The 27,113-nt window shown below is 49.4% G+C and overlaps 12 protein-coding genes across 12 annotated transcripts; 8 read left to right on the forward strand and 4 right to left on the reverse strand.

Moving 5' to 3' along the window:
- Positions 1 to 194: 194 nt before the first annotated feature.
- Positions 195 to 1,932, forward strand: Aspvir_009071 (uncharacterized protein; the record flags this gene model as incomplete). Its single annotated transcript, XM_043272223.1, has 2 exons — positions 195 to 279; positions 365 to 1,932. 2 exons carry the CDS (start codon positions 195 to 197, stop codon positions 1,930 to 1,932), a joined length of 1,653 nt encoding a protein of 550 aa, XP_043128158.1.
- Positions 1,933 to 2,151: 219 nt separating this feature from the next.
- Positions 2,152 to 3,322, reverse strand: Aspvir_009072 (mRNA splicing protein PRP18; the record flags this gene model as incomplete). The annotated part of the gene is made up of 2 exons (XM_043272224.1): positions 2,152 to 2,344; positions 2,397 to 3,322. 2 exons carry the CDS (start codon positions 3,320 to 3,322, stop codon positions 2,152 to 2,154), a joined length of 1,119 nt encoding a protein of 372 aa, XP_043128159.1.
- A 314-nt stretch (positions 3,323 to 3,636) lies between these two features.
- Aspvir_009073 (SAP18 family protein) lies at positions 3,637 to 4,455 on the forward strand (the record flags this gene model as incomplete). Its single annotated transcript, XM_043272225.1, has 1 exon — positions 3,637 to 4,455. The coding sequence occupies one exon, from the start codon at positions 3,637 to 3,639 to the stop codon at positions 4,453 to 4,455; it is 819 nt and encodes a 272-aa protein (XP_043128160.1).
- A 387-nt stretch (positions 4,456 to 4,842) lies between these two features.
- Aspvir_009074 (uncharacterized protein) lies at positions 4,843 to 5,307 on the reverse strand (the record flags this gene model as incomplete). The annotated part of the gene is made up of 4 exons (XM_043272226.1): positions 4,843 to 4,896; positions 4,961 to 5,076; positions 5,196 to 5,231; positions 5,289 to 5,307. The coding sequence occupies 4 exons, from the start codon at positions 5,305 to 5,307 to the stop codon at positions 4,843 to 4,845; spliced, it is 225 nt and encodes a 74-aa protein (XP_043128161.1).
- A 611-nt stretch (positions 5,308 to 5,918) lies between these two features.
- On the forward strand, positions 5,919 to 6,806 carry Aspvir_009075 (glutathione S-transferase; the record flags this gene model as incomplete). Its single annotated transcript, XM_043272227.1, has 3 exons — positions 5,919 to 5,959; positions 6,009 to 6,394; positions 6,457 to 6,806. The coding sequence occupies 3 exons, from the start codon at positions 5,919 to 5,921 to the stop codon at positions 6,804 to 6,806; spliced, it is 777 nt and encodes a 258-aa protein (XP_043128162.1).
- A 371-nt stretch (positions 6,807 to 7,177) lies between these two features.
- Positions 7,178 to 9,223, reverse strand: ugd1 (UDP-glucose dehydrogenase; the record flags this gene model as incomplete). The annotated part of the gene is made up of 3 exons (XM_043272228.1): positions 7,178 to 8,386; positions 8,446 to 8,891; positions 8,947 to 9,223. The coding sequence occupies 3 exons, from the start codon at positions 9,221 to 9,223 to the stop codon at positions 7,178 to 7,180; spliced, it is 1,932 nt and encodes a 643-aa protein (XP_043128163.1).
- Positions 9,224 to 9,817: 594 nt separating this feature from the next.
- Aspvir_009077 (glycosyltransferase family 4 protein) lies at positions 9,818 to 11,251 on the forward strand (the record flags this gene model as incomplete). Its single annotated transcript, XM_043272229.1, has 1 exon — positions 9,818 to 11,251. The coding sequence occupies one exon, from the start codon at positions 9,818 to 9,820 to the stop codon at positions 11,249 to 11,251; it is 1,434 nt and encodes a 477-aa protein (XP_043128164.1).
- A 104-nt stretch (positions 11,252 to 11,355) lies between these two features.
- On the reverse strand, positions 11,356 to 12,399 carry Aspvir_009078 (2-hydroxyacid dehydrogenase; the record flags this gene model as incomplete). The annotated part of the gene is made up of 1 exon (XM_043272230.1): positions 11,356 to 12,399. The coding sequence occupies one exon, from the start codon at positions 12,397 to 12,399 to the stop codon at positions 11,356 to 11,358; it is 1,044 nt and encodes a 347-aa protein (XP_043128165.1).
- Positions 12,400 to 12,683: 284 nt separating this feature from the next.
- Positions 12,684 to 14,142, forward strand: Aspvir_009079 (uncharacterized protein; the record flags this gene model as incomplete). Its single annotated transcript, XM_043272231.1, has 5 exons — positions 12,684 to 12,931; positions 12,986 to 13,308; positions 13,365 to 13,666; positions 13,726 to 13,891; positions 13,955 to 14,142. The coding sequence occupies 5 exons, from the start codon at positions 12,684 to 12,686 to the stop codon at positions 14,140 to 14,142; spliced, it is 1,227 nt and encodes a 408-aa protein (XP_043128166.1).
- Positions 14,143 to 15,626: 1,484 nt separating this feature from the next.
- Positions 15,627 to 16,484, forward strand: Aspvir_009080 (uncharacterized protein; the record flags this gene model as incomplete). The annotated part of the gene is made up of 4 exons (XM_043272232.1): positions 15,627 to 15,915; positions 15,984 to 16,052; positions 16,114 to 16,266; positions 16,330 to 16,484. 4 exons carry the CDS (start codon positions 15,627 to 15,629, stop codon positions 16,482 to 16,484), a joined length of 666 nt encoding a protein of 221 aa, XP_043128167.1.
- A 4,253-nt stretch (positions 16,485 to 20,737) lies between these two features.
- Aspvir_009081 (uncharacterized protein) lies at positions 20,738 to 21,494 on the forward strand (the record flags this gene model as incomplete). Its single annotated transcript, XM_043272233.1, has 2 exons — positions 20,738 to 20,860; positions 20,922 to 21,494. 2 exons carry the CDS (start codon positions 20,738 to 20,740, stop codon positions 21,492 to 21,494), a joined length of 696 nt encoding a protein of 231 aa, XP_043128168.1.
- A 4,169-nt stretch (positions 21,495 to 25,663) lies between these two features.
- On the forward strand, positions 25,664 to 26,749 carry Aspvir_009082 (FYVE zinc finger domain-containing protein; the record flags this gene model as incomplete). Its single annotated transcript, XM_043272234.1, has 2 exons — positions 25,664 to 26,092; positions 26,312 to 26,749. 2 exons carry the CDS (start codon positions 25,664 to 25,666, stop codon positions 26,747 to 26,749), a joined length of 867 nt encoding a protein of 288 aa, XP_043128169.1.
- Between the last annotated feature and the right edge of the window lie 364 nt (positions 26,750 to 27,113).

Here is a 27,113-nt window from a genome sequence, read left to right on the forward strand (position 1 = left end):
CCCCGTTTATGGTCGAACCCCCAATCCGAGCCTCCATAAACTCCCCTCATGTAATCCCTACTAATCAGATTATGACCTTGTTTACTTCTCCATGGCCTTCCAGTTGATCAACCTTCATCTGAAGGTAGTAAACAGATTCACTGGTTCATCAGGGCCACAATAACTGTGACCGTTATCAAGCTGTCTACCATCGCATGTCTGATGCAGAATGCCCCGCGCTGAAGCCGCGGCTCGGGGCACACAAGATGCCTGCAATGGAAATTGACACCATAATCATCGGTATGTCGCCATTCTTCAAGGGAGTGAAATCTTTTCTCGCCAATCACCGTGGCCTTTTGATTGACTTTGAGACTGCGATCGATAGGGAACGGGCCATCGGCTATGATCCTGTCATTTATTCTCCATGGCTATCTCCCGTACTACTCTATAAATCGTCCGCATCCGGACCCTCTGCTCCATGCGAAGCTTAAGGACAATCTGGACTTACTGGAGGCGGATGTAACGGCTTTGACCGAGCATTTCCATGCCTCTCGATTGTCGTACTCGACGCAGGCTCTCCCAGTAAATGTTCTACTTGACACACTCGTTCGGCCGAGCATCGATGTGGATGTGGGAGAGGGTGAAACAAGAGTTGAATGGCGATACGTGCCTGAAAATGCTGTCCCACACTTGGTATTTGGCAATGCGCCGAAGGCCGGTGGTCAATGGAATGACAACCTGGGATTCGCTAGCTGGGATATTCAAACTTTGAGCTATGCGTCAATGCTGTGCTTGCCAGGATATTCCTTCGCTGAGCACTACCACAAGGTCAATGGCAAGGATCTTCCCGCATTCACGCGGCCCACCAGGAGAGAGATTATGGACTATTTCAGCGCCTATCCTGAGGCGGTTGGAATTGATGACTCTTTTCAGAACAACGAGACTCTGAGCGGTATCACAAGAACTGCAAATGGTTTCTTCATTACCTCTCACAATATTCATTGTAAGCATCTGGTCTTGGCGAGTGGAATATTCTCGGAAGTGCTGCAGCCCCTTCCGATGCTACAACCCCTACGATTTCTTCAGCCGACTCCTGAGATACCGCTCCTTGTTATAGGATCCGGCTTCTCAGCCGCGGATATCATAATATCTGCTCCAGCGGACCAGAAGATCCTTCATATATTCAAATGGGATCCAGAAGGACATCCCTCTCCACTCCGCAGCTGTCACCAGCGCGCATATCCGGAATATGCGGGCGTATATCGACTGATGAAGCGAGCTGCTCTTGCCGCAGAGCCAGCTACAGCCAAACGTCCTGGCAAACCAAAGCGGACAACATCATCTCCGTTCGTCGAAAGTCGGGCCTGGGATACGGTTTACGAGGGCCTTCCAAACGCTGAAGTGATTGCAGTGGAGATGCAATCGGAATCTGCCGTCGTGACTTTTCAACTGCCCGACAGAAGCACAGTAGAACGAGCCGTGCGTGGTCTGGTATATGCTACTGGTCGTCGTGGAAGCCTTGGCTACCTGGATAAGCCCCTTCTTTCCGAGATTCTTGGGTGTCCAGATGGAACGGAACCAAGCCCCATCATATCCGGCAAGACATTGAGAGCGAAGGCGTTGGAGGATCTCGAAGTCGCCGAAGATGTCTTTATCATTGGCAGTCTCACCGGCGATTCCCTGATCCGGTTTGCCTACGGCAGTTGCGTGCAGACGGCAGGTCGACTTATAAGAGCACATACCGGGGATGATAAATCCGAGTGCAAAACGCCAACCTCTTCCAGACCGCAAAGCTCATCTTTGCGTGTGATGAACGGCATGGAGGGTCACGAAATATATCAAAACGGTGATTATTATCAGCAACTGGAGAAGATTGATTCCGAGGCCACAGCTCGGCCCCCCTCGAGTCTGGATGGCCTATGGAGCTGGATGGTGAGATTTTGGAGGTCATAGAATCAGCGCGCACATATATACTTAAGTATTAGATATCTCATGACTCTCTCAGAGCTCGTTGTGTAATAGTCGCTTGTATCTCAAATATATCATTGAACATATTGAATTAACATATTTCAGATCACATACCACTAATTCGGGAACATGCTAGGTACAGGGTATATATTATCATTATCATCACTAGGTTGGTAAAGTCTTCACCCTCAACTACATCCATCACTAACCCATAATCTGCAATTGATCATCCGGAGGCCAGCGGGTCTGCGCAAAGCTCAAGCAGCGCTTGATACTCTGCAAGAACTTTCGGGTAATTTCGTCACTGAGGATGTGTGCCTGTTGATCACTCTGGTGCAGCTTTTCTCGGGCCGATCGCTCGTGGATACCAACCATAGTCACACCAATAGGCCAAGCTCTGTACGGGGTTGTTAGAATAGAGTTAGGTGCAGAGGTAGGGCTTCACTTACGCTTTTCCGATACTGACGCGTAAATATGCGTCGTTGGCGTCAACATATCTCCGCAATTGGGCCTTGTGCACGATCTCCATAATGGGCTCTAACAGGTTATCGTCTATGTCGTTCTTCTCGAATTTCCTGAAGAGTGGCTTCAAGTTTTCCTTCGACTGAATCATCGCATTGTAGGCCTGACGACCAGTTAGACTCTGCTTGACCGATACATCGCGTCTTGCGAGAGCACGCTCCCACTCCAGCAGCACCATGTTGAAGTACGAGGCCAACTGCCGAAATAAGAACTTGCGACCATCTGCGTCCTTAGGAAGAGCAGTCGGGATCTTCATGTCCACCTCCGATACTGGTTCCAAGGTAGTAGGGATAGGCCCGTCCGTCAGCTTCGGCTGAGGTGTCATCGACCGACGGACGAGACGGCGGTATCGCCGCAGACGAGCGACATGATTCTCTCCAAATAGACAGATAGGCTCCTTGAGGTCGCGAAGTTTCTGGTTCAGCTCCTCGTCCGGTACATCCACCTCTTCCTCCCCGAGAGTCGACTCATCCTTCTCACCGGCGGGTGGCAGTTCAGGTAGACCCAGTCTCTTCCTGCGCTCTCGCTCTTTCGCTGCCTCTTCCTCCTCTCGCTTCTTCCGGGATTCCTCAGCTAGTCGACGCCTCTTCTCTTCGCGTTCGCGTCGCCGCTCTGCTTCTTCCTCTTCCAGTTTGCGTTTCTGAACCTGGCGCTCCTCGCGTTCGCGTTGTAGGCGCTCCTGTTCTGCATTGTAGGCGGCGATTCTGGCAACTTCGAGTTCGGCTCGTCGGACGTATTTTTTATCTGGGGTTTTGGCGGGCTCTTTTTGCTCTGATCCTGATGATGTTGAGCTGGGTGTGGCGGGACTTTTGGCCTTGGAGATTTCCTTGGCCATTAAAGATGCGAAATCCATGGCTGTGTTTTGAACAGACTATGCCAGTCGCTAATTAGGCTAACGCAGGTAATCAAAAATTGTAGCGTGTAATGAGAGTTGCGGGAGATGTAAAAAATGACCTTGAAAGCAGCGGTGGTGCAAGCGGCCAGATTCGGCGGGCGAGCTTCTTTCCTCCGCCAGATAGCTCTCGCGGCCTCGCCCTCGTGACAAGGCAACACTTCAACCACCAACGTCGCCAGCTCGCAGCCGCAGGATTGAAATTGAACTGTTCACTCTACTGCAATTGAGGAAGTCGTATCTTATCTTTCCAATCGCGTGACGACTTTGCCATCATGGCTGCACCTCGCGATGCGCCCAAAGCGCCAAAACCGCAGATCGACCGTCAAAAGACAACACCTTTCCACCTTAAGCTCTTCTACCGCGTGAACTCCTTCCACCCACTATCCGACTTTGCCGTTCCCTCATCGCCATCTTCCTACAATGGGCCGACCAGCGGTCCTAATGCGATTCGAGCTCGCTCTCCTCCCCCTGCAGCGCGACTTCCCCCGCACCTGGAGATCTACACCTGGCAGTCCTGCACCCTACGAGAATTAACCCAGCTCCTCACCTCGGCCTTACCGTCCCTGCTGCCCGATCCCGCTGTCGGGACACGCATATGCTTCCGCTTGATCTACCCGGACACCAAAGGCGCCGCGACAATGGGCGGCGACGCGCGAGGGCGATACCTGAGCAAGGACATGGGGAGTGTGGTCGTTGGACCAAAGGACAGTCCGTACCGTGGCGAGAATGATGATGAGAACGGGAGCAGTGCCGCGACGGGGCCCCGTGCGCTGCGGCTGCAGGGTAACGATGCGGACAAGACGCTGCAGGACTGGCGTTTCGTGATTGGAGACTACGTGGATTGCGCGATCCTGCCGCCGCTCGCGGACGGCTCTGTTGCTCCGCCGCTTATTACGGGGCGAGGACCAGTCAGCGGGACCGTTGGAGGAGGCATGAGGGCGTTCCGTGATCCTGGGTTTGGACGGCCTGGTCGTGGGAGAGGAGATCGGGGGATACCATCTGGGGATTGGAGGCGCGGTGAGAGGCTACCTGAAGGAGGAGGGCGCAATTATGGTGCGGGACCTGGGAGAAGGGGGTGGGCGCCGTATTAGGCGTGCTCTGAGTTGTTTCTTTAAAGCTTACATGGAGTTTACGGTAGGAAAATCAGTTCCGATTTACAGTTCCAGGGAGTGCATGTTCTTGATACCAAGCAATCGACAGGACGCAATTTGAGTTACGCAATTCAATTATAAGACGCGTGCTCCATGTCTGCATCTGGAAACTGCGAATGTAACCAACTAGACCAGAGAGATGGACCGTCGGGTCTTCAAGAGGGAACGATTGAACAGTGCGAAATCGATGCGGTATATTCTAGTAATAGGTACAAACCCCGCGGGTTGGCGCACGACTCAATCTCGTACCCACCCTTTCCATGCTCTCTGCCTCAGAGAAATAATCCTGCAGAGGTCACCTCCACTCAACATAAATCAACGGACAACCTAGTATTCGAGAATGGTATCGCCTCTCCTCTTCCCGCGGAATTCGTATTTGCCCTGTTCCGGGTCAGTTGATCATCCTCTTCACATCCATAATTTGTAGCTTCGCAAGGAGACATACATCTGTCTTGTAGGCAATGTAGCCCAATGTACCGGGGATCGCAATCATGTAGATGAACGATAACCAGGCATGGCGCGGGGTCCAGCGGAAGTACTTGTAGCGGTTTGCGGTGAGTTCTGCAGAGCATTAGCCGTCGGTATAGTAGATATTGCGCACGATATCAAGGAAATCAAGTGGCGCATTCGCGCTATCTTGTTGATGGGCTGGAGGGTAGGAGAAGGACGGAGAGATGTACCGTAGTATTTCTGGAAGGCCGGGTCAAGGACCAGAGCTGCGGAGCGATTGATCAGCATTGAGATAGGTTGTCACGTCGGGGGAAACCACTTACACTTGCTAGGGCCGGCCATGGTTGCGACGTCAGCAATTTCAGGCGAGGCCGAGATACTCCTCTGATGGTGACGGTGATGATATCCATGAAGTTCAAGAGGACGGTCACCTGATCTTGGCGTGCTGAGTCAGCAGCCCGCAGAATTGAGGCCTGAGATCGCTGGCATCTCCTCCGTCCCCATACTACCGCGTTCTAATAGCTGGTGGGAAATTGGTGCTACAATATCATCGTTGTGGGAGCACGGCAGCTACTGATTCGCTGATATAAGAGGCTTGTATCAGCTATATGATCTTAAAAGTGCCATGTCTACAAACAAATATTGATCTGAATTGACCCGCACATACATCGATGACGTTAGCCTTTAGATTTTCACGGGAATAGATGGTGCTTGGCCGACGGATTCATCCGAGGTTGAGTTCCAACCTTGCGATTATTCATGAAACAGGTGTAGAAGTAGTGCCGTGGATCCTGAGAAAAGATGTAGATCAAAGATAAAGTCATGTATCTCCTGTTGCCGACTAAGCTTTTGACGTGTTCTCGTCCATATTGTGCCGACAGTATCGGATTCCGTAGACCAGCATTACTCATATTAGTTCATATACACCTAATCAGACACACTCAGACAGCAAAATGGCAGACGCAAACAAAGGCGCCAAAATAACCCTCTACTGGTACGCTTTTCACCACACCAGCATCAACACAAACTAACAGGCTACACAGGCTGGAACATTCCCGCGCACAGCGCATCCTCTGGCTCCTCGAGGAACTGCACCTCACCTACGAGCTCAGGACCTTCAAGCGCGGCGCCGACATGCTAGCCCCAAAGGAGCTCAAGGACATCCACCCGCTAGGCAAATCCCCGGTTCTCAGCATCGAGACCCCCGGCTCCCCCAAGCCGCTGGTCCTCGCCGAGTCCGGGCTGATCATGGAGTATCTCTGCGATCATTTCGGGGGCGATAAGCTCAACCTTATCCCCCAGCGCTATGTCACCGGCAAGGAGGACCAGGTAGGCGGCGAGACCGAGGAGTGGATGCGGTACCGGTACTACATGCATTACACGGAGGGAAGCTTCATGCCGTTTCTGGTGATGCAGTTGGTGATGAATAGTGAGTTTCTTTTCCTGTGGTGTTTCGTGGAAGTGATGGAGGTGATGGCTGACACAGCACAGGCATCAGGAACGCCCCCGTCCCGTTCTTCATCAAGCCGTTGACGGGCATGGTCGCTTCAAAGGTGGAGCAGGCGTTCGTCGCGCCCAACTTGTCCTCCCACTTTCACTTTCTTGAGGACCAGCTGAAGACTGCGCCGGGAGGCGGCCCGTACCTGTGCGGCAAGGAGCTGACTGCTGCTGATATCATGATGAGCTTCCCTGTTATTGCGTCCTTGGTTAAGATGCCTGATCTCCGGGCTCGGTATCCGAGGTTGGCTGAATACACGGACAAATTGCAGGTGATGGATGGGTACAAGCGCGCCGTTGCGGAGGTGGAAGAGATAGATGGATCGTTCTCTGCTTATGCGTGATTGACATTGCTGGGTCCGGGGGATTTCAGGCTGAATATCTTTGTTTTGGCGTTGCTGTATATCATCACTTTACGTTTGTGAAAGCTGGAGTTATGCTTGTAGTAACCACTCTGGATATAGCATTTGCCGCTGTAAGAACAGAATGTCACTCATAGTAAATGGATGAGTACAAATAATCACCAAGTCAGCATTGCTACTGACCTCTATAGCAGACACTGAAGCACCAAAGTATAATTAAACCCAGTCTAGATGTTATGTTCTCGAGATAGGTGTTGAAGCTGCTGCATGCAAAAAGAGGGACGAACACAAAAGAAAGCAAAGATAATGAGGGGTATCAATTTGCAACAAGCCTTCCTGAAGAAAATTCAGTGCTAGATGTCACAGTTCAAAGGGTCAATGCCTGCTGAGATGACAGCTGGTCGACGTCCAACGGCATCCACATGGACACCGAGTTTCTCCATCTCATGAATATCCAGGATCCCGCGTCCATCAATGACCAGTTTTGGTGCCTTCATGTTGTATGCTATGCGTGCCCATTCTACAGGCTCGGTAGCAGTGGGATGGCTCGCTGTTGAACGGCACGCTTCACAGTCATCTTCGCACAACTCGTGCGGGGACAAGCGGTATGACAGGCCGTTGCAGGACCAGATGTCCTCCTCTGGATCTTTGGATGTTATGGCTTTGGGAAGAGTGTCAACGACCTTAACCTCTGTCCTCGGCGCAAAAGTGGTCGGCTTCGACTTGGTTGGCATATTCCGAAATTGGTCACAGTCCGAGATGATGAGGACTGCGTCGGCTTGAGAGCAAGCTTGATACGGATCGGGAAAGACTTTGACTACCCTTCCGTCCAAGGCGCCGCAGACGCATTCAACCTCTCGCATGATGTCCTTTTCAAGGCAGAAGGGATCAAAAATCGCAATCTCCATGGGCTTTTCTTCCAGAAGTAACCGGATCACGTCGGCTGCTAGGGACTCTCGTGTGTCGCCGGTGTTCTTCTTGAAGGCGAAACCAAGCATGGCGATCTTTCGTCCAGTCAAGTTACCATCGAATCTCTCGATGACTTTCCTAGCGAACCGGTTGCGTTGCATCTCATTCATCACGTTGACCTGGCTCCAATAGTGAGCCACATCTTCCAAGCCCAATGACTCGGCGAGATAGGTCAGGCTGGCGATATCCTTGCGGAAACAGGAGCCGCCGAACCCGAGTCCGGCTTTGAGGAATTGAGCTCCGATTCGGGCATCGAGACCGATAGCTTGAGCTACTTGATCGACCTCAGCTCCTGTCTTCTCGCAAATAGCACTGATAGAGTTGATGCTGCTAATTCTTTGGGCGAGCATGGCGTTGGCTACAAGCTTTGCGAGTTCTGACGACCATGCGTTGACCTCGAGGATGCGCGACGACGGCACCCAAGATGAGTAAATCTGTGCAAGAGTGCGCGCTGCGTGCTGTCCGGATGGTGTTCCAGATGATCCGATGAGGACACGATCGGGTGAGATGAGGTTCTCAATAGCGGAGCCCTCGGACAGGAATTCGGGGTTCGAGAGGACCTCGAATGGCACGTCGGGCCTCAGGGTGGCCAACTATACATTGTCAGATTGGGGTCAATGAAGAGCAGGCACATGGAGCCATGAGTACTTACCATGTTTTGAATCCGCTGCGCAGTACCACAAGGAACTGTGCTCTTCTCGACGATGATTGTGCCTGGTTTTGCATAGATGGCTATCTGCCGCACAGCTTCATCAATAGCTGCCATATTCGTTGCTCGACCAGCGCCTAGACCAAACGTCTTGGTGGGTGTGTTGACCGCAAGCATAATCATATCTGCTCGTGAGATGCTTGCCACCGAGTCACTTGTGAAGAAAAGGTTTGCGCGCCGCTTCAAGCGCGTCGCGTTGACCTGGGACGTAGTCTCATTGTTGACAATCTCCGCTCCATCTCTCGTCACTCGGACGACGTCGACCAAGCCAGGTTCATGTACAGGAAGGTGTGGTGACTTCCACTTCCGAATGCGAACAGGGTCTCGGTCCAAGACTTCGACTGCTATCGACGGGTTGTACAGCGCCAGAACGGCTGCGGTCGGACCCCCTGTAACGATGAGTCTTTTGTACAACTGAGAAAGTGAGATACTAGCAGAGCATACCGACGTATCCAGCGCCCACCACGCAGATGTTCTTCACCTGTCCCCAGGCCGGAAAGCTTTGTAGTGAAGCAGAGCCAGGAGAGTGCATGAAATGCGACAGAGCCAGGTCCTCCATTCTAGAAGCACAAAACAGCGGGCTTGAAGAAGGGGTTGTAGGGCGCGTTGAGCCATCATATGAGCTCGCATCTGAGGTTCCTGCAGAGGACGACGGGAGATCCATTGCGACTGCTTGAGTTTCTGTAACCATTTCGATCATGGCTCCCTGCTCAACCATCATAAAAAAGACCACAGATTCACTGCAGAAACGGGCGCAGAGCGTTTATAGACTTTTACATCCCGGCTTCACCCTTATCGAACCCCCCTCCATCGAGGGGGCAAACAGAAAGGCCCCCGCGTGCCTTGTGATCGTTGCCGCCATCCTCCTAGCGCTTGAGATGGTCATGTAAAGCAATAATAACCAAAGGTTCATAAGTGTGTAATGGACAGTTGAGTTGATCGCATGGATCCCCAAAGAGCTGGACTGCTGGGTGCACGCGGGGGGATTCGCGGACTGCCACTGGTCGGGAGAGGGGAGAGCCTCGCAGCGGAGGGCGACAAAGAGTTGACCCACGTGCAGCCACCGCGGCCTCCTACACGAAGCATTGCGCTCTGGCTTCGACGTTGCAATCCGGCACAAGCACTTTCTTATCTGCTGTGATCGCCGATGATTGTAGCATTTGACTTTGGACGGAAATTCTGGTTTCGGTTACTTCAGGCTCGCATCATGGCTTTTATGCGGGCTGGTACTACCAGGTAGATCTGGGTTCCTGACTGGATTACTGCTTTACAGAATAATACTTAACCTTTGCGCAATACTTCTATTAAGGTATAAATGGATAGAGAGAGCTTTCCTCAGTCTCTGAAAGGGAAGAAGGTGCTGTTGACCACCGAATCACTTGGTCCTGTGAACGGAGTCAGCCGAACAACAGGCAGTCTGATCGACTATCTTCGTCGCAATGAGGTCGACCTGATCGTGGTGGCACCTCAATTCGCGGGTGCCCAACAGCCCGAGCAACCAGTGGCGAATTTGCGACTGCCAGGTTATCCTCTCCCCTACAACCCAGATCTGACGCTGGTGTACCCGTTCCGCCTGAAAGATGCCTACAGGGAGACCGTCCAGCCGGATATTGTCTATGTGGCAAGTCCAGCATCCTTAGGTTTCCAGTTACTCCTGTACCTGCGGCAGCTGCGAAACCCCCCCGTTGTGCTACTGAACTTCCAAACCGACCTGTCAGCATACAGTGAGATCATCTTCCCAACTCTTTTGAGTCGGTGGTCTGTTTGGTTGCTAGCGACGGTGCAAGGCTTTCTTTTTAGCAATCCCGCTGTGCATACCATCTTCTATCCATCATCATGCATCTTAGACTATCTCAAGAAGGCCGGCGCGCCCGTCACACGAGCTGTCAAATTGGGACGAGGCGTCGATACGACCTTGTTCAATCCCTCTCGTCGCGACGAGGCCTATCGGAAGGAGATTGCGCCCAATGGAGAAATCATCCTCGTCTGCGTGTGCCGACTGGCCCCGGAGAAAGGATTCGAGTTCCTGGCCGTGGCAGCAGCCAAACTCGCGGAAGAGAAGCTACCGTTCAAGCTTTTGATTGTCGGAGGAAACCGCAATCCGGACGTCGAAAGGAAGATTCACCGTCTCTTTGATCATGTCAGAGATCATGTTGTTTTCACAGGCTTCTTGACCGGAGAACCACTGGCTCGTGCATATGCTTCGGGAGACCTTTTCCTGCACTGCTCTATTACCGAGACTTTCGGGTTGGTGGTGCTCGAGGCAATGGCCAGCGGGCTGCCTGTTATCGCACGGGACCAGGGTGGACCGTCGGATATTGTGCGCCATCAAGAGACAGGATACTTGGTTCCTCCAAACGACATTGAGACGTTTGTTGCTCTAGTGCGGCAGGTATCGCGCGACTCTCAGCTTCTGTCGTCCCTGGCCGTGGCTGCCCGGGCATATGCGGAAGATACGACGTGGGAAAAGATTAACCGTAGGGTCGCCTGGCAGATGGCAGACGCGGTTGAGGAGAGAGAGCAGGCAAAACGAGTTCAACTGAAAGGCCAGGGTAGATGGTGTGCTGCTTACGAAAAAGCCAAAGACAGGACCGTTCTAGCGCTGGTTGAGAGACTCCGACTTATTGCTGCTTTCAGGTTTGTGTGCTTTATGTGGATGATCTCGGTCGTCCCGTTGATCATTCACGGGAGCCGAATCGTCCCAAGGGGGCTGGCATATATCCTCCGCCTGGCTTGTCTGCGTGGATGAAATGTACGTAATGAGAAACGAAGCATTCATGCTATTATGAATAGGCTCTTGCCATAGACGCGAAATGCGAAATACCCAAGTGCTTGATGCGACGCCCTCCCAGCTCATAGACGAACAGGTGCTGTATCCCTCTTAACCAGTAGATGGCCTTCGCGCACCAACGAGTTCTTGCAAGTACGTTTCAACACGAAATCTTGCAGATTGCCCAGCGTGACTCCCGCAATTTCACTGAGGGCCTCCTGCGTGAAGAACGCCTGATGTCCGCAGACAAGAACATTGTGAAACGTCATCAGTCGCATCAACGTGTCATCTTGGATAATCTCAGCTGAATGATCATTGTAGAACAGCGAGCCCTCCCCTTCGTACACGTCCAACGCCAGACCACCCAAATGGCCCGCTTTGAGCGCCCGGACCGCAGCCTTGGTGCTGACAAGCCCTCCACGGGAGGTATTAACCAGCAACGCACCCTTCTTCATCTGCGCCAGGGTCTCATCATTGATAATATGTCGCGTGTCCTCCGTAAGAGGACAGTGGAGGCTGACCACATCGCTCTGCGACAACAACTCAGATAACTCGGTGAACTCGCCGTACTTTCTAAACTCCTCCCCTCTGAACGGGTCATACGCCAGCAGCTTGCAGCCAAACCCATGGAAGATCTTCGCAAGCGCCAGCCCAATGCGCCCAACACCTACGATCCCCACCGTCTTCCCATGCAGCGTGTGCCCCAGGAACCCCTCGAGGTTGAAGTTTCCCTCCCGCACGCGGTTATACGCGCGGTGTGTCTTACGGTTCAGAGTCTGGATCAGCGCCACGGCGAATTCGGCCACGGCTTCGGGGGAGTAGGAGGGGACGTTGGCGACGAACAGACCCAGCTCCTCCGCGACTCGCAGGTCGACATTGTTAAAGCCGGCGCAGCGCAGAAGGATCGCACGAATGCCGTATGCGTGGAGGGATTTGAGGACTGTCGCGTCCAGTTTGTCGTTTACAAAGGCGCAGACTGCATCGCTGTCTTTGGCTAGTGAGACTGTCTCTGAGGATAGAGCGAAGGAGTGATAGACGATTTCGCAGAAGGATGCGTAGTCTTGCTCGAGGGCGCTGTCGAGGAAGAGCTTGTCGTAGGATTTGGCGCTGAAGACTGCTAGCTTCATTTTGATCCTTTGGTTTGACTAAAAACCCTGAATTTAGGGGAGAGGAGAGACTGTAAAGTACTCTCTTCTGTGTTGCAAAAATGCAGTATGATGGGTAAGCTGTAAGATGGCATGATGTCTTCGTGTTACTGTGACTCTGAGTGGATGACGTAGGTTACGTTGATGAGGAGAAAATCAATAATATATCAACCACTTTGCGCTAACCATATTTGGAACATAAACACAGGCAAGACATATGATATTAGGATCTGTCAGCCCTATCAGCGTCCCTTCGTGCTCTCATCATGGCTATCCTCTTGAAATGGGCAAGAAACACGTTTCGAAGATCTCCGTCCCTTCCCATGTGTTTTCCCACCAGTGGCTTCGAATCGGTCGCTCCATCTAAGCTCCTTGACGAGGAACGTTTCGAAGAGTTCAAGAAAGGACAATATTATCCCGTCAATATTGGCGATGTCTTCAGTTCCAAATACCAGGTCATTGGTAAGCTGGGATTTGGTGTTACCTCAACAGTATGGCTCGCCCGTGACCTTGAGTACGTCGGTGTTGGTTCCATTCGTTTCATACCATGACCGGCTAATGTGACCAGAGGTCATCAATATGTGACACTCAAGGTATATACACGTAATGAAACCAACCAGGAAGAGTTCCAGATTTATAAGCATCTGAACCAAGGGAACCCATCTCATCCTGGCTATGCTCATGTGAGAAGAGCGCTAGATATACTCACCATTCCTCGTGCCGGAGGGGACCATCACTGTCTTGTTCAGAAACCAATGTGGGAGAGTTTCAGGGATCTGCTATATCGCAACCCTAATCATCGATTTACTGAAGATCTACTCAAGCTTGGTCTCATGCAGGTTCTTCTTGCGCTTGACTATCTCCATACCGAATGCAAGCTTGTCCATACAGGTAAGACATTCTGTGGACATTCAAAATCTTCAGTTACTGATCCACATCCCGATTAGACATCAAGGGCGATAACATTCTTCAAGAAATAGAGGACAGAACTATCCTTGACAGTTTTACTAGAGCTGAACTGGAGAACCCTTCGCCGCGAAAATTCGTCAACGGCATGCCAGTGTATGCTTCTCGACGGTTTGAATTGCCAAAGACATTCGGCCGAGCAGTCCTGAGTGATTTTGGTTCAGCTGTACGAGGAGATGAGAGGAGAAATCATGACGCACAGCCCAATGTTTACAGATCGCCAGAAGTAATGCTGAAAACTGAATGGAGCTACCCAGTTGATATATGGAATGTTGGCGTCATGGTATGCTCTGCCACGATGGCCACGCTCGTTATAGATTACTAACTAGTAGGTAAACCCAGATCTGGGATCTGTTTGAGGGCAAGCACCTGTTCTATGGCAATGATCCTGATGGGAAAGGGTATTCCACCCGTGCACATCTTGCTGAGGTAATTGGCATTCTGGGGCCGCCTCCTTTAGATATGCTCAAACGTGGCAAAAGGAGTCATGAGTTTTTTACTGAGGACGGTAAGTATACTCTCTCACTGATGCACTAACCAATGGAAGAGTGCTTATGAACAACTTTCACAGGGAAATGGAAGCAGGACATAGAGGTACCAAATCAAGTAAGTTTGGAAACGTCGGAAGAGTTTCTCGAGGGAAGAAATGAGGAAATGTTTTTGGCTTTCGTGAGGAAGATGCTTCAATGGCGACCTGAAGACAGAAAGACGGCAAAAGAACTGCTCCAGGATCCGTGGTTAAATGACGAGATAAAGTAGTCCTTGGAACTATACGTTAGCCGATGAGGAGCGAAAATCTTAGAAAATAGTTAACTAGCCAGCTTTTCACTGGTTACCCCGTTGTTAGTCTTCTCCGGGAATTTATCCTAATTTTAGTGAGACTCAGTCCACCGAGTCTGTGGTTCGAGTATGACCAGAACTTATGAATCTAGGCAACTGAGACAGAGTTTGTCTGCAACTAAATCATGAAGACATCTGCTTCTTTCTGAGATCCAGGCTCAGTCTACAAATACAACACAATAATGTCTATCAAATGGTATCAAGCTACACCTCATTTCATGCAGTATTCCAGAGTCCAGACACAGCTGTTGTTCGAAGACTTGTACATCACTGCGTACTGAGTCTATATCAAACAGCCTCAATAATGCCGAAACCCTCAGCAATGAACTAAGGGGTCACGAGCTATAAGCCAGTCGATTATAAGCTGCATTGGGAAGTATTTTTCGCCGAGATCTTTGGTGCCTTGAACCCTGAAGAGTTCGAGGTTTCACAGTTTACACTCCTGAATAATAAGCCACCAGTAAGCTTTTTCAATTGTTGCAGGGAGAGAAGCTTAGGCTTTCTAGACATTCAAGATTCGCAAGTATTCCCGGCTGTCTGACCGTGCAGTGCCCAGACGCTACCAGCTGCCGGATAATGGCCGAAGGACCCTTAATTCAGAATCCTCCGGCAATGCAGCCCCGCACGTCGTAGCTGATTTACATGACTAGTTGGATGTCAATAGGGGTCCAAGCCATGCACCTTGGCAGGCGACATGGCGATTTGAGTAACAACCCCAGAAAATCCCTGGGAGTCTTAATGAAACTTCTGTTCCTTCCACTCGTTGGTTAGAGATGTTAGTTCTTCTCTCTTAACTAGCTGTGTGTTAGAGCTAGAGTATACCATAGAGCATTAGCTGACAACTTTTCAGTAGGTTCAGTATACCATATATGTGCTCATACATCCGGTCTACCCGCAGGGGAGATGCTTGGTGGAGATATTTGAAACACTATGTCTTCAAGCTTCCCTTCTCCGGTTCAGTGAGCATGCAGACAGGATTGATTTGGAAAGGGGCCCGTGAATACTTGACATAACTTTCTTGAGTTCAGATTTGTGTTCCATTTATGCAGAATATGGAAGTTGATAGACAGCTCCGGAGTACTCTGTATAGCGTCATAAATCCACCTATTGGTGTTTTTATTCCCAAACCCCCTGTCTCAGGCTGTTTCGACTTGATAGATGTCTCACAACCCGAGTCATAAATGGTGGAGAATCCCACTGGATATGTACATTCGTACTCGTACTCTGACACAGTCCGGCGAGGGGGGTTCAGAGACTACGATTCAGGGACTGAGCTTGAGATCAACAGTCTCACCCAATGGCGAAGTATAAAATGGCTTTGATGTTCTTCCGAGCAAGGACAAGAGCAGAACCACACAGTCCACACTGAACTTACAGCCATATACTTCCAAATTACTGCTACGATGCCTTCCATTAGCCAGCTCCTCTCCGCTGCTCTTACCGCAGGGGCCTTTACCGCTGTGAATGCGGCTATGGGTCCTGCCTTTAGCACCGGTCCTGTTGCTTCCAATTCCTTCATCCGCGAAGCAACCTCCACACTCGTCCTGCCTACCCTTAGCGAAAACAACAGGGGAGACCTTTCCCTTTGGGTCGGCATGGGCACCTCCAACGGAGACTTGATCCAATCCATCGCCGACAAGTGGCAATCCAATGGGTGGAGCATCTATGCCTACACGCTCCTGAAGACGGGAGGTTCGTTGACCTATCACGATACGTCTCCTACCTAAACCATCAATGGCACTGACACATAGCCTATATAGAGAACTCGCAGTACCCTGTGCAGGGCAAGAGCGCCGCTGCCAACCCTGGCGACCACGTAACGATGCACTGTAAGCAACCGCGACATATCCCCGTCTACGCTCTAGACATGCAGAACTAAACATCCTCCAGACAAATACGATGATGCTACTCGCAACTACACGCAGACGGTTTCCGTGAACGGAAAAATCGTTTCGACCCTCTCCACCAGCGACGGAGAGGCCCAGGGCTGGGGTAGCGCTGTGGAGTGCGCCGCAACTGACTGCGGTACCGTCGGTGCCCACTGTAAGTTTACACGGCAACTCCACTGTTCGAAGTCACTGGCTAACATACATGCTACCTCTCTAGCCTGGATCGACACCAAGATTATTCTGGATCGCGCGGATCCCAACTACAAGAACACCAACTACAAGGGCCAGGGCGTCACTGGCGAGATGTCGACTTCCGATGGCGGCAAGACCTGGACTGTTAGCACGATTCACATTCCCCAGTATACATTTTAAGAGCGAGCGGCAGGTCTGCACTGACGGTGGGAGTACTAGTAGTAAAGCATAATTGCTGTTAAAGCGTTTGTCTCTATAGCGAATATCTAAACCGATCTTGTTACAGGAGCCTTCGAAGAGCATTAGTGAAAGACAGATCACAGTCCTCGGCAGCGCACTACCGAGTGGTCCGAGTCTAAGTGATCGCCTAAACCTATCAAAAACACCGAAGGTTTCATCCATCTTTCAGCTCGCCCATTAAGGAATCCCTTCCCAATGTGGCAATTCTGCAGAAACCCTAAAAGTTTTAGTGACAGTTAGGGCAGGGATGCATCATGCACCATGCAGCTTGGTAGGTCAGTACCTAGATTCGGTATCGGAATGATCTTGGAATTGTTACGGTTCCAGAACAAGAACTTAACTTGCATATACTAGGTTACAACAAGCTGTGCATTGTAGGCCTGAATGCCTTGCATTCTAGCAGCAGACCGCTATAAAAGAAGGGACGACCAGCTACTAAATTTTTCTTTTCCCACAGCTTCCTGCACTTGCATACACGAGTCAGTCTTTTAACTCCACTGTCAAAAGCTAGCCCCTCGCCACCGGTGCAGTAGCACAACTTAGACAATGCACTATGTAGCAGTAATTTGAAGCGTTCAGCCACATTAGGCGGGGAAAGGCTTTGTAAACGGGGCAAGCACTTTCTGCCGATTGCGAGGATTGCAGCCTTGAGATGATAGGTTCAGTGTGAAAGAATATGCAGTAGCTCCAGCTCCCAAGTATTGAGCCGGACATTGCTGATTAAGGGCGGTGGAATGACGCGTAGATTTAAACCGATGGACATGACCTCACCGGAGGACGTGTTATTCTACTCTGAAAATATGCTGCTATACTCCAAGAGGCGCCCCGTGTCATGGTAGATTGCATTGGCAGAGAGGTTGATGGACAGTCCACAGGTTTCTGAGCTATGAAGAAATGCTGATGTATACATGATTGACTGGGGAGCAAGTATATACAAGCTAGGTACACCACACATTTATGAAAGACCATCTGAGGTAGGGAGCAGAGACATATTCTGTCCTGCTGAAGGTAGGGCATTATTTTGAAAGACAGCCATAACCTTTCATGCCTTACGGAGCCAGAGTCAGATCTTCTCAGATCTATATACTGAGGCCTGAAATCCGCCGAGGTCACGGATGATGGCTGCACCATGTACAAGAATGTCTCGTAGGATGACGTTGCATTCAAGAAGGCTTCACAATCGGCATCCTGTCATTGGTAAAAGAATGTACCAATTCCCTCTTGACAGTCCGATAGTCATCGAATGATTCCTCGTATGATTTGAGGAGTTGCTGTTTCTCTGAAGATGAGACGTTACTCCCCCCTGACTCTGCAAGGTTTGCCGTGGCCTCGTCCTTATTTATTGGGGGCCAGGAATGGAATAGAATCATGGGGGATCCCTGGTCATCCTGAAAAGGGCCATCTTGGTTGGCATCGTGCATCGGAATAGGTGCTGATCCGGCGTCAAAGACATATTTCTCGGATTCTCCGGATTTCGACTTTGGAGGGCGGATGAATAGCCCGCTCTTTGCAAGATAGCTGAAATCCCAGGTCATTCTGCTCGAGGTGGAAAAACGAGGATATTATATTGAAGGAAAACACAGTTCATAAAGGCTTATAGTTGGCTTAGCTAGTAGGCCAGTGTTCCAATGCGGAGAATCTACAGGGCTTTTAAACCTGAGCTGGAGAAGGAACTATCGAGAAATACGCTGTCACATAGCTTTCCTGGGTACAAGTTAGAGAATCATCATTCCATATCTAACCTAAAAAGACCCAGACAAAAGCTCCTCTTAATGATTCATAGAATGCTACAATCGGGTATGCTGACAGATATGCTGTTCCTAACAAACAGCCGGTCCTCCGAGGGCAAAGAAAAAGGAAAAGTGAAAAAAATAATAGGATGGCCGGGAGCTCCGTACAATAGGTACCTACCATTCACAAGGGTCCACAACATGAAGATGCATTGGTCAAGGAAGCTTTTAAGTTATGTCACCGAAGTATGTCCTACCACTTCAAGGGAGGAAGTGTGAGTGTCATTCTCTACACTGTAAGTGGTGGCTTGAACATACCTCCAGACATTCTTGCCATAAGTTATAACATGCAAAGAAGGTTCGTCCTATCCATGGTAGCTTTTTTGACAGCTGCGTTCTCCTGCCATTTTAAGCTAAAGCGAACTTTTAGGGTCCAGGGCTGTCACTTGTGCTTATTGTGTCTGGGGCTTGCAACATCGGGGCTATTAGTCGATTATACCTCTACATAATTCACAACTCATAAGCTGCATGCATCAAGGATAACCTAGGCAAGCACGTACGCATGTATGATCATCGCACTGAATCATTTTCAGGACCCTGAGTAGGGTAGGTCGTCGATTCCCTTCAGAGTCGGACGGTTTCAGAGGGTACACTGTCCAGTCATCCGATAGAATGAGTTCCTCTTAGAGAAGATAATTGAAAATCGCTGGATCGCTGATTCTGATGAGGATTGTTAAGGAACCTGGAGTCCTCATGTGGACGGCAATCGCAGCGATTCTCTGGCTCCGGCCCATGCTGTCTTCCTCACTGCAAGTTCGAGCTGGGTTTGTCGGTGAACCACTCCATCCAACCAGTATCTGAGTAATGATGCCCTATGGTAACTGTAAGGAGGCAAGTGCCTTAGGTTCATTTGAGGACGACCTTTGACATTTGAGGACACAGGATACTTGAGCCTCATTGGTCGAAGCTCTACTGACCATCTGGCCGATAATCTATTGGACGGCTGACATTTCCGGCCATAGTTGGTTAGGCGCATGTGTGCCGCACCCATGGAAATCCAACTTTGCTGATTCCGAATGTATGGAAAGTGTCAACCTTATCGTAGAGCTCCTTACCTGACAGTTGCCAAGATTGAACCACGAACCAGAATCGCATGCGCAACGAACTGCAAAGTCAGCTTAGTCAGTGTTATTGGGACTGAGAGATCACTGGCTGTGTCAATATCCGAATCTCTGACAAAAAAGAGATGGTTCTGAACCGTCATTCATTTTAGTTTGGCTCGCTCCCCCCTCTAACTCGAAGAAATAAATGTCAAAAATCATCGCCAAGCCCTTGATGACACTCCACAACTCTGATTTGACAGACACTGGGTTGAAGTCAGATGGCCGCTTCGGCAAACTCCACCTGGCCAATCTAGGTGTGTCGATTGACAAGATCTAGGCACGAAATGTGAGCTTCACGGGTGGAGATTGATATAGATGCCGCTGCTGAGAGTATGATGGTTGGTAGATCTCTCGATCAATGATATACTGAGCTGATAGTCTTGGTGCTGACCATTAGATCCATGGGGCGACAACTGCGTGGATAGACTTTCCAGGCGGTATACATCCCTCTTCTGAAGATTGAGAGATGATTTCACAGAGGTCTCGTCGCGATCTGTTCTTAGTGGTGTAGAGGACGAGTCAGCCTTTCGTGTTTGGAAACAGGAACCTGAACGTGTAAGTAGAAAAGGCATTCCCTAATACTTAGCTGGCGCATAGGACTAAATGAAGAAGAGCCTTACAGCTGCTTGAAAACTATAAAATAATCTTAAGATAGACTCAAACTTAGAATGTCACTTACCAAGTCCGATTGGTCATCATGACATAGCTTTCCCTTAACCCTGTGAGCTTAGTGGTCCTTCTATTCAGCAGCGATGTCAAGATGTCGACCATCTGTTCTTCGACGTCCTACCTTTGATGTTGCTTGGAGTACTATTGGTTAGCATTCAGCATGATCCCTGGTTAATCACTGGCACATGTCGATCCCCAGGTGGTCCTAACGACAATGCCGTCATGAAGCTGCATAGGTAGGATTTCTCAGCATCACTCCCGTGGCAATGTTTTTGTATATGTATCTATCGCCCACAGCCATGGAGTTATGTTCTCTTCCCTATCCAAGCTCAAGAAATCATTATAGATCAACCTTTCTGTCTACAGCTACAAACATGTGAGTCAGAATAATAGCTTCATTCTATTCTGGAAGCTATTGCCTACTGCCATCATGATGAATTATTACAGCCAAGCTAGGGCTTCAATATCGTGGCCTCTTCAAAATAACAGTAACATTTGCTTCCAGCAGAGGTCTGGTATGGCTACATATCCCGACATACTACCAGGTCCTCAGGATGACAATGATACCATTGATGCATTTCAACTGAGGAGCATGCTACCAGAGACTATTCCCCCAGATTCCACCAGCAATATGGTACTGAACCCAGAAGATATCTTCCCTGAAGAAATATCAGGACCGCCTCAAACTGTCAAGTTCCCTAATTACGTCGGTGAATTTAGGGAAACAACAGTCTCTTCTGATGCTCCGCCTTCAGTAAGCTATCCACTTAATCCAGTCCATCTTTTCCTCTGTTCTAACCTGTGATATGATATAGGAGGTCAGATGCAAGACCCAACTGTGGCCACCAACTCGTTGCGCGCAACTATCAGATCCAGCCTCTTCTGATAATTCAACCTCAGACAACACAGCTCCAAGCACCTCAACTGCTTCCACGAGTGGCATAGCCAATGCCAAACATAAAACCCATAACAAAACCCCACAGCGGCCAAGCCCCGGAACCATTTCACAAGAAGATCTTTCTCTGATCACTGGCGTGCTATCTCCATCTCCATCGCCCTCATCCAGTCCTCCTCCCAAGAAAAGTGGAACCTCATCTGCTGATTCTCCAACGATCAACGGCCGCAAAGCTGCCAAACGAGCATCCCATAATATCATTGAGAAGCGGTACCGCACCAACATGAATGCCAAGTTTACTACCCTAGAAAAGGTCATAACTAGTTGTCGGAACAAACAAAAGGTCTCCGATAACAGGCCGTGCTCGATGAAAAAGTGTGAAATCCTCACCAACGCTATAAAGTGTATTCAAAACCTCGAGGATCGGAATGCTGCTCTGAGTGAGGATGTGGCATTCCTAAGAAAGCAGCATCATCTGCTTGGTGCGATCTGAGGCCTGTCAGACAAGACAACTCCGATGCTGGTATAGGTTTTTGGTCTTTCCTAAACAGTGTATAATAGGGATCTGGCGTTGTGATTGTATTAGTTGACTTGACTTAGCGGTTTGCTGTACTAATATTATCTTCATCTGATGACACAGTAATGTGTAAAGCTAGCATGTATAGCCTAATAAATCCTGCGGCTGGTACCCTTTTTCACCAGCGCTTCGCCTAGCTAGGAACTAATTGTCATGAAGAAACTAAAGAGGCTCTAAGCCTTGAAATAAATTAAAGTTCTAACCCAATGGAAAAGCCTGAAGAAGCCTAAAGACACCGGAGCTGGCCCATCCAATCCGCCATCAGCAAAGAGTGCCTGCTCACTTCTGGAGTTATACCCGGCATTACTTCTGAGATGAGGCGAGAGTCAGCAGGGTCACTTTCAATATATGATAGTGAATGAGATTAAGTCATTGGAAATTCCAGACATGAGAACATAAAATTGAAGACCTCGATGTTCAGCAGCAGCCGCAGCGGAATATGTCATCAAGTTGATATAGCATTACTCTTTCTATCTAAAAAGATTTAGGCAAACTTTATCTAACGATTGCTAACCCTAACTAACTACTAACTGGTCAATGACTATTAAACTAATATTCAAGATAAACTATTGGTCTTGTGTGATTATGTGGTGGTGTTCATTCTATAGCAGCCTCTACTTTAGATGGTCTTTTGCAATTACTCATGTAGAAAAACTAAGAAGACAGTCAAATGGCATGTAGGAATGGGAGTAAGAGAAAAAGAGAGTGGGTATGTATAGTATGGGAAGTGATAAATATGGTGTAGAAACTAAGCTAAGAGCAGAACTAACCTACAGAGACATCTAATGCTTCTCTTCTGTACAGGACAAAGCCTTTCTAGGCCCAGCACACAGACAGCCAACATGATCATCTGACGTGAAACCAGCACAAGGATCACAAACATATTTCCATAATGGGAGAACTCCTCGAAATCTTCTTCTGATTCGACTACCAGCCATTTTTGTAGCCTTGGAGTTTGGCGGCAGGAAACATTAGCCAACTATACCAACGGATCTCGAACAGTCTCTGGTTACAAATAGCAATACTCTACGGCCAGTCTGGACCAGCAAGGAGAGGGGCTTCAACGCATGTCAAGCATGTCTGACATGTGAGCTGCAGCGGCTTTAACGGTGAGTGGAATGCTTTGCTTGGGACAGATACATAGCCGCGGTGTCTGCTGTGCGGTACGGAGTACCCGCCCCTCTATACTTGATCCACAACCCTCCCAACTGCTTGTTCTTGATGATAACACTTGCGGTTGGTGGCCAAAGTCGTTTGTCACACAGTCGACTTGCTACTCAGATAGAAAGAATACTAAGAGAGCACTTCTCGAAGGGTCCAAATCCCAAGTCGCAGGGTCTATTGAATGGCTAACCTTTCGCGGCAAATTACAGCAGAAGAGCCTGGCTGCTCCAATCTGTTACATAATCTGAAGTCGTTTGTCCAAGCTGATGGAAATTCCGGAGAGCGCAGTTCGGGGCCTGTCCGTGCAGTCGGGGGCACTGGCCAATGGGAACGTGTTTGGATGTTTGAGCCAACCAGCTCTCTGCGATAACAAGATCAAAGAACCTCCAATTCCAAGGCGACGCCAAGAGCCCCACCGAGACCGCTTGTAGGATTGATTGGTTTCCACCCTTTGGTTTGGACGCCACAACGGATTGGCCAGGTAGCAGTGCCCAATAGATAGGGTAGCAACCCGTCGTAGTATGCTGGAAGTGGGAATGGATCCCTGGCTCGTGACCACACCGCTAGACAATGGTTTGAGAACCAGACCGATAAGGACGGGATATTCAACAAGAAAAGGGGGATCTACCTTGAGCATCATCCTGTCGTCAATGTTTGTCATGAGGCTACTTGCAGTATGATAGAAGACATCGTAGGTCTGGAGCAATTGATATGCACATCCCTCTTCAGGTATGGGTATGGAGCCATCTACTCCGTACTTACTCGTGAACTACTCCGTAAAGGGTAAGGAAATATCTCGGTCAAGGTGGCCACTGTGGGTCGTCGTCGCATGTGGAATTTTGGAGTAGCATCCAATAAGAGACCGGTCTTGACTTCGGTCAGTCCTTTGGAATCTGGATCCATCTAACGAAAACCCGAGAGCTAGCATCACCAAAGCAGCCTATGAAGTAGTTCAGCCTGTACGGTGGCGGGTTGGAGACTTGGAGATGGAACATCATCGCCATCATCCACAAACGTAACAGTGGGGACGACAATCGAAGATGCGCTGAGGATTGCCTGAAGGGGCAAGAAGTCTTGCTCATGCTCTTGAAGTGAGAAGTATCTCACGGGGCTTGCCACTCGCATCGAAACCGGACCTCGGAAGGGAGTGACGACCAAACAGATGGCAATGCGAATCAAGAAGAAGCGGTCAACAGTAGCTTTGATGTTCAGCATCTAAAGTTGTCATTATGACTCGAAGTGATTTGCAGGATGAACACTCTACCGCAATTGTCGGAGTAGATAGGTAGATAGCAGATTAGCCAGTTGACGAGCCCGCTGTCCTGAATGTCGGCAGAATGTCGCATCCCGTCGATGATTTGTTGCCTTTCCTCCAACCGGAATCTCCCCTATACCGCTTATTTGGATGAAACGCGAAGCTCCCCCAAAAGGAATGAAGGGACACCCATCTACTGCGGACTCTATCTACTCTGTATCTACTCCATACTACTAATTTCAGAGATCATCAGGAAGAATTATGATTATCCATGAATGAGATTCATAGCTTGACTATGATTTAGATAGATTACAATCTTCCGGACCCGCAGAATGCTGAATATCAGCAGCTACGAATTAATCCGGTAGACTAGTAGACTACAGTACAGGAGGCTAAGAGATCCCGAAAAATCAGCTAAAACAGAACGGCGTCGGTAAAAGGCCGTTCTCGATCAAGTACGGATAGACACCAGTACAGTATTTCTTCCGATGGCTGGGTTTTCGGGATACACCATAAACGCCATATTGGTTTGAGACAAACAATCTAAAGTAAGGTATTGTCTTCAAGATCATGATGCAGATGGCTAAAACCATATACATCATAGCTTTATCGTCTTCATCATTTCGAGATAATATCCATGTATAGACCATCCCGCCATGAATCTTATATCCTCCATGGGCCACTCAGCGTTGTTCACCATCCGTTGAATTTCGTCATGATTATGATCCTTTGGAGTTTATTAGTTCGGCCATGGTAATAGAGAGACATACTTTACGGTGTATCTAAGGAAGTCTTGTAAAGGCAAGAAAACCCGGCCGTCCAACCGGCCCACGATGATTAGCATCCATTTCCTCTAGTTAGATAGCTGTTAACAAATAACGTGGCAGGGATTCGTTTTGACCGATCCCCATCTCCATCGTCCATGCCTCGTCCTGCTCCACAGTGTTTCTTCGGACTTTCTAGCCTCAAACCTAACCTGCTAGTGTCTTTCGGTGTCCTCCACAGGGTAGCAAAATATAATACTACTACGGGATACTAATAGTAATACTACTAATAATAATAAAAATACTACGTACTGAGCAGACTATCTACTAAGCATGGCAAAAAGCGGTCCCTCCATTCCGCCGTTTCGAGTACCGTCGCCTCTTTCCCCGGCTAGTAGTATCTACTCTGGCTGTTCCATTCTTCCATGGGATATCCTTATTAGTACTCGGCCTCGCCCAGATCTATACCACGGCTTTGCTTTTCTTCTCCTTATCTGTGCAGTAAGCCTGTGAGCAAGGTACATTCTTCTGCTATATCCATCCAACTAGCATTTGATCAATCAAGCGCTTATCTTTTTGCATATCCCTTGTATCCCATACATCATAATTATCCTTCCGATTTGCATATACTGCTTCTTGCTTGGACCGCCCATTATTCTTACTGGTCGCTCTCTCTCTACAGTGAGCGATGCTTGTCTGCTGCCATTCAACAAGACTCGCGACCACCATTCACCACCCCTAAACCACCTGTATTCACTGCTTTTGATAAGCGTATTGCTACTCGCCTCTCCTCTCTTCCGCCGTTATTTCAGTGTTCTCTCTTCTCTACAACTCTCTCTGTTTGAGATCACCCACATTTACGAATCTGGATCCCCCAACGAAATAGACACAAACTAAGGATCATGGCCACTCACGTTGTCACTACCACCACTATTTCTCCTTTATCTGCCAACCAGATCTCTGTTTACGGCCATCCATCTCCTGTCAACTCAGCTTCCGCCACCCCTGTCAACAATTCTCCCACTTCCCCCCGTCTACAGCATCTTCCTTTGCAGAGTCGCCAGTTGCGGCCTCTCAAGGGTCCCTTGTACGTCCCCGCTGCCCTGCGCCCTACCGAACGCCCTCAGAAGTCCTCTCCTCCAACCCCTCCGCGCAGTGTGCACGGTTCTCTGGACAGTCTGAACGACGAAGAACCTAGTACGCTCGTCAGCCGTCGTTCCACCATGGAGAGCAACTATAGCAACACCATCAGCAAGCTCGCTGAGAATGAGTGGATGAAGACGGAGCACCTTGGTCAAGTTACTGGTCTTCCCACTAGAGAACACTGGAAGGTTAGTTTCTTTTTCGTTCGGTTTTTTTGTTTTTTTTTTTTTTTTTCGAGTCTCGCGAGGGATATAGTGGGATATATACCCCTTATCCTCGCGCAATATTCCTCGCAAATGGCGTGTAAGCTCGTCATCGCATGTGATGGCGTGACTATGCCCTTACCCTACTGGGATTGTCCTTTGTGTTTGGCAATGAGCAAAAGAATTAACAATGCTCCCTCACAGGCGGACGCTGCTTCTCCCAACTGCGACTCACCCACCTGTCGCTCATCTTTTGGCCTCTTCCTGCGTCGTCACCATTGCCGCCACTGTGGACATGTGTTCTGCTCCTCTCACACTCCCCATATGGTGCCTCTTGATCAAGATGCTCGCTTCCACCCTGAAGGAGTTCCTTCTCGCGCCTGCGATCTCTGCTGGAGCGCCTACCAACGCTGGGAAGAGGCTCGCACTGAGCGTTTGAACAAGATCCAGACTCTCTTGAATGCTCAGCAGGAGACGACCAGCAATAGCAACCAAGACGCCGAGACTGCTACCAACACTCCACCGAGCTCCGACACTCCGCAGCAGAGCGATCTTTTGAACGGAGCTGCGAATGCTCCTCAGGGTCAGGCTACTGAGATCGCTGCCAGCATCCCCCGCGGCTGGAACTGGAGCACCTTCTAATTGGATCACTGATCTACCCGCTACGACAGTCCTACATTTTCTCCATATGCATGCCATCTTCAGGTTCATTATCTGAATCTGTCCTTATGATCTTTCAGCGAGGTCTTTCTGACCCATCATTTCGGTCATCTGCGCGGAGTACTGGGTTTTCATTCCGGGTCCTTGCCTTTTCGTCCTCTTTCTTTTCTCTCCGCATATTTTTTCCACGCGACTCATAGAAAGGGCTCTTGTTTTTCGTTATTCAGACTCAGGATACCCCGTCATGCTCCTTTCTGAGCGGCGATCTGTTATTTCAATTCTCATGGTTCACGGCGCTTACGAAGGAATGGCGTGGTTATTACATAATTTTCTTCTTTCAATCATG

This window comes from Aspergillus viridinutans (genome assembly GCF_018404265.1).
Source record: "Aspergillus viridinutans IFM 47045 DNA, scaffold_7, whole genome shotgun sequence".
NCBI classification, from domain to species: domain Eukaryota; kingdom Fungi; phylum Ascomycota; class Eurotiomycetes; order Eurotiales; family Aspergillaceae; genus Aspergillus; species Aspergillus viridinutans.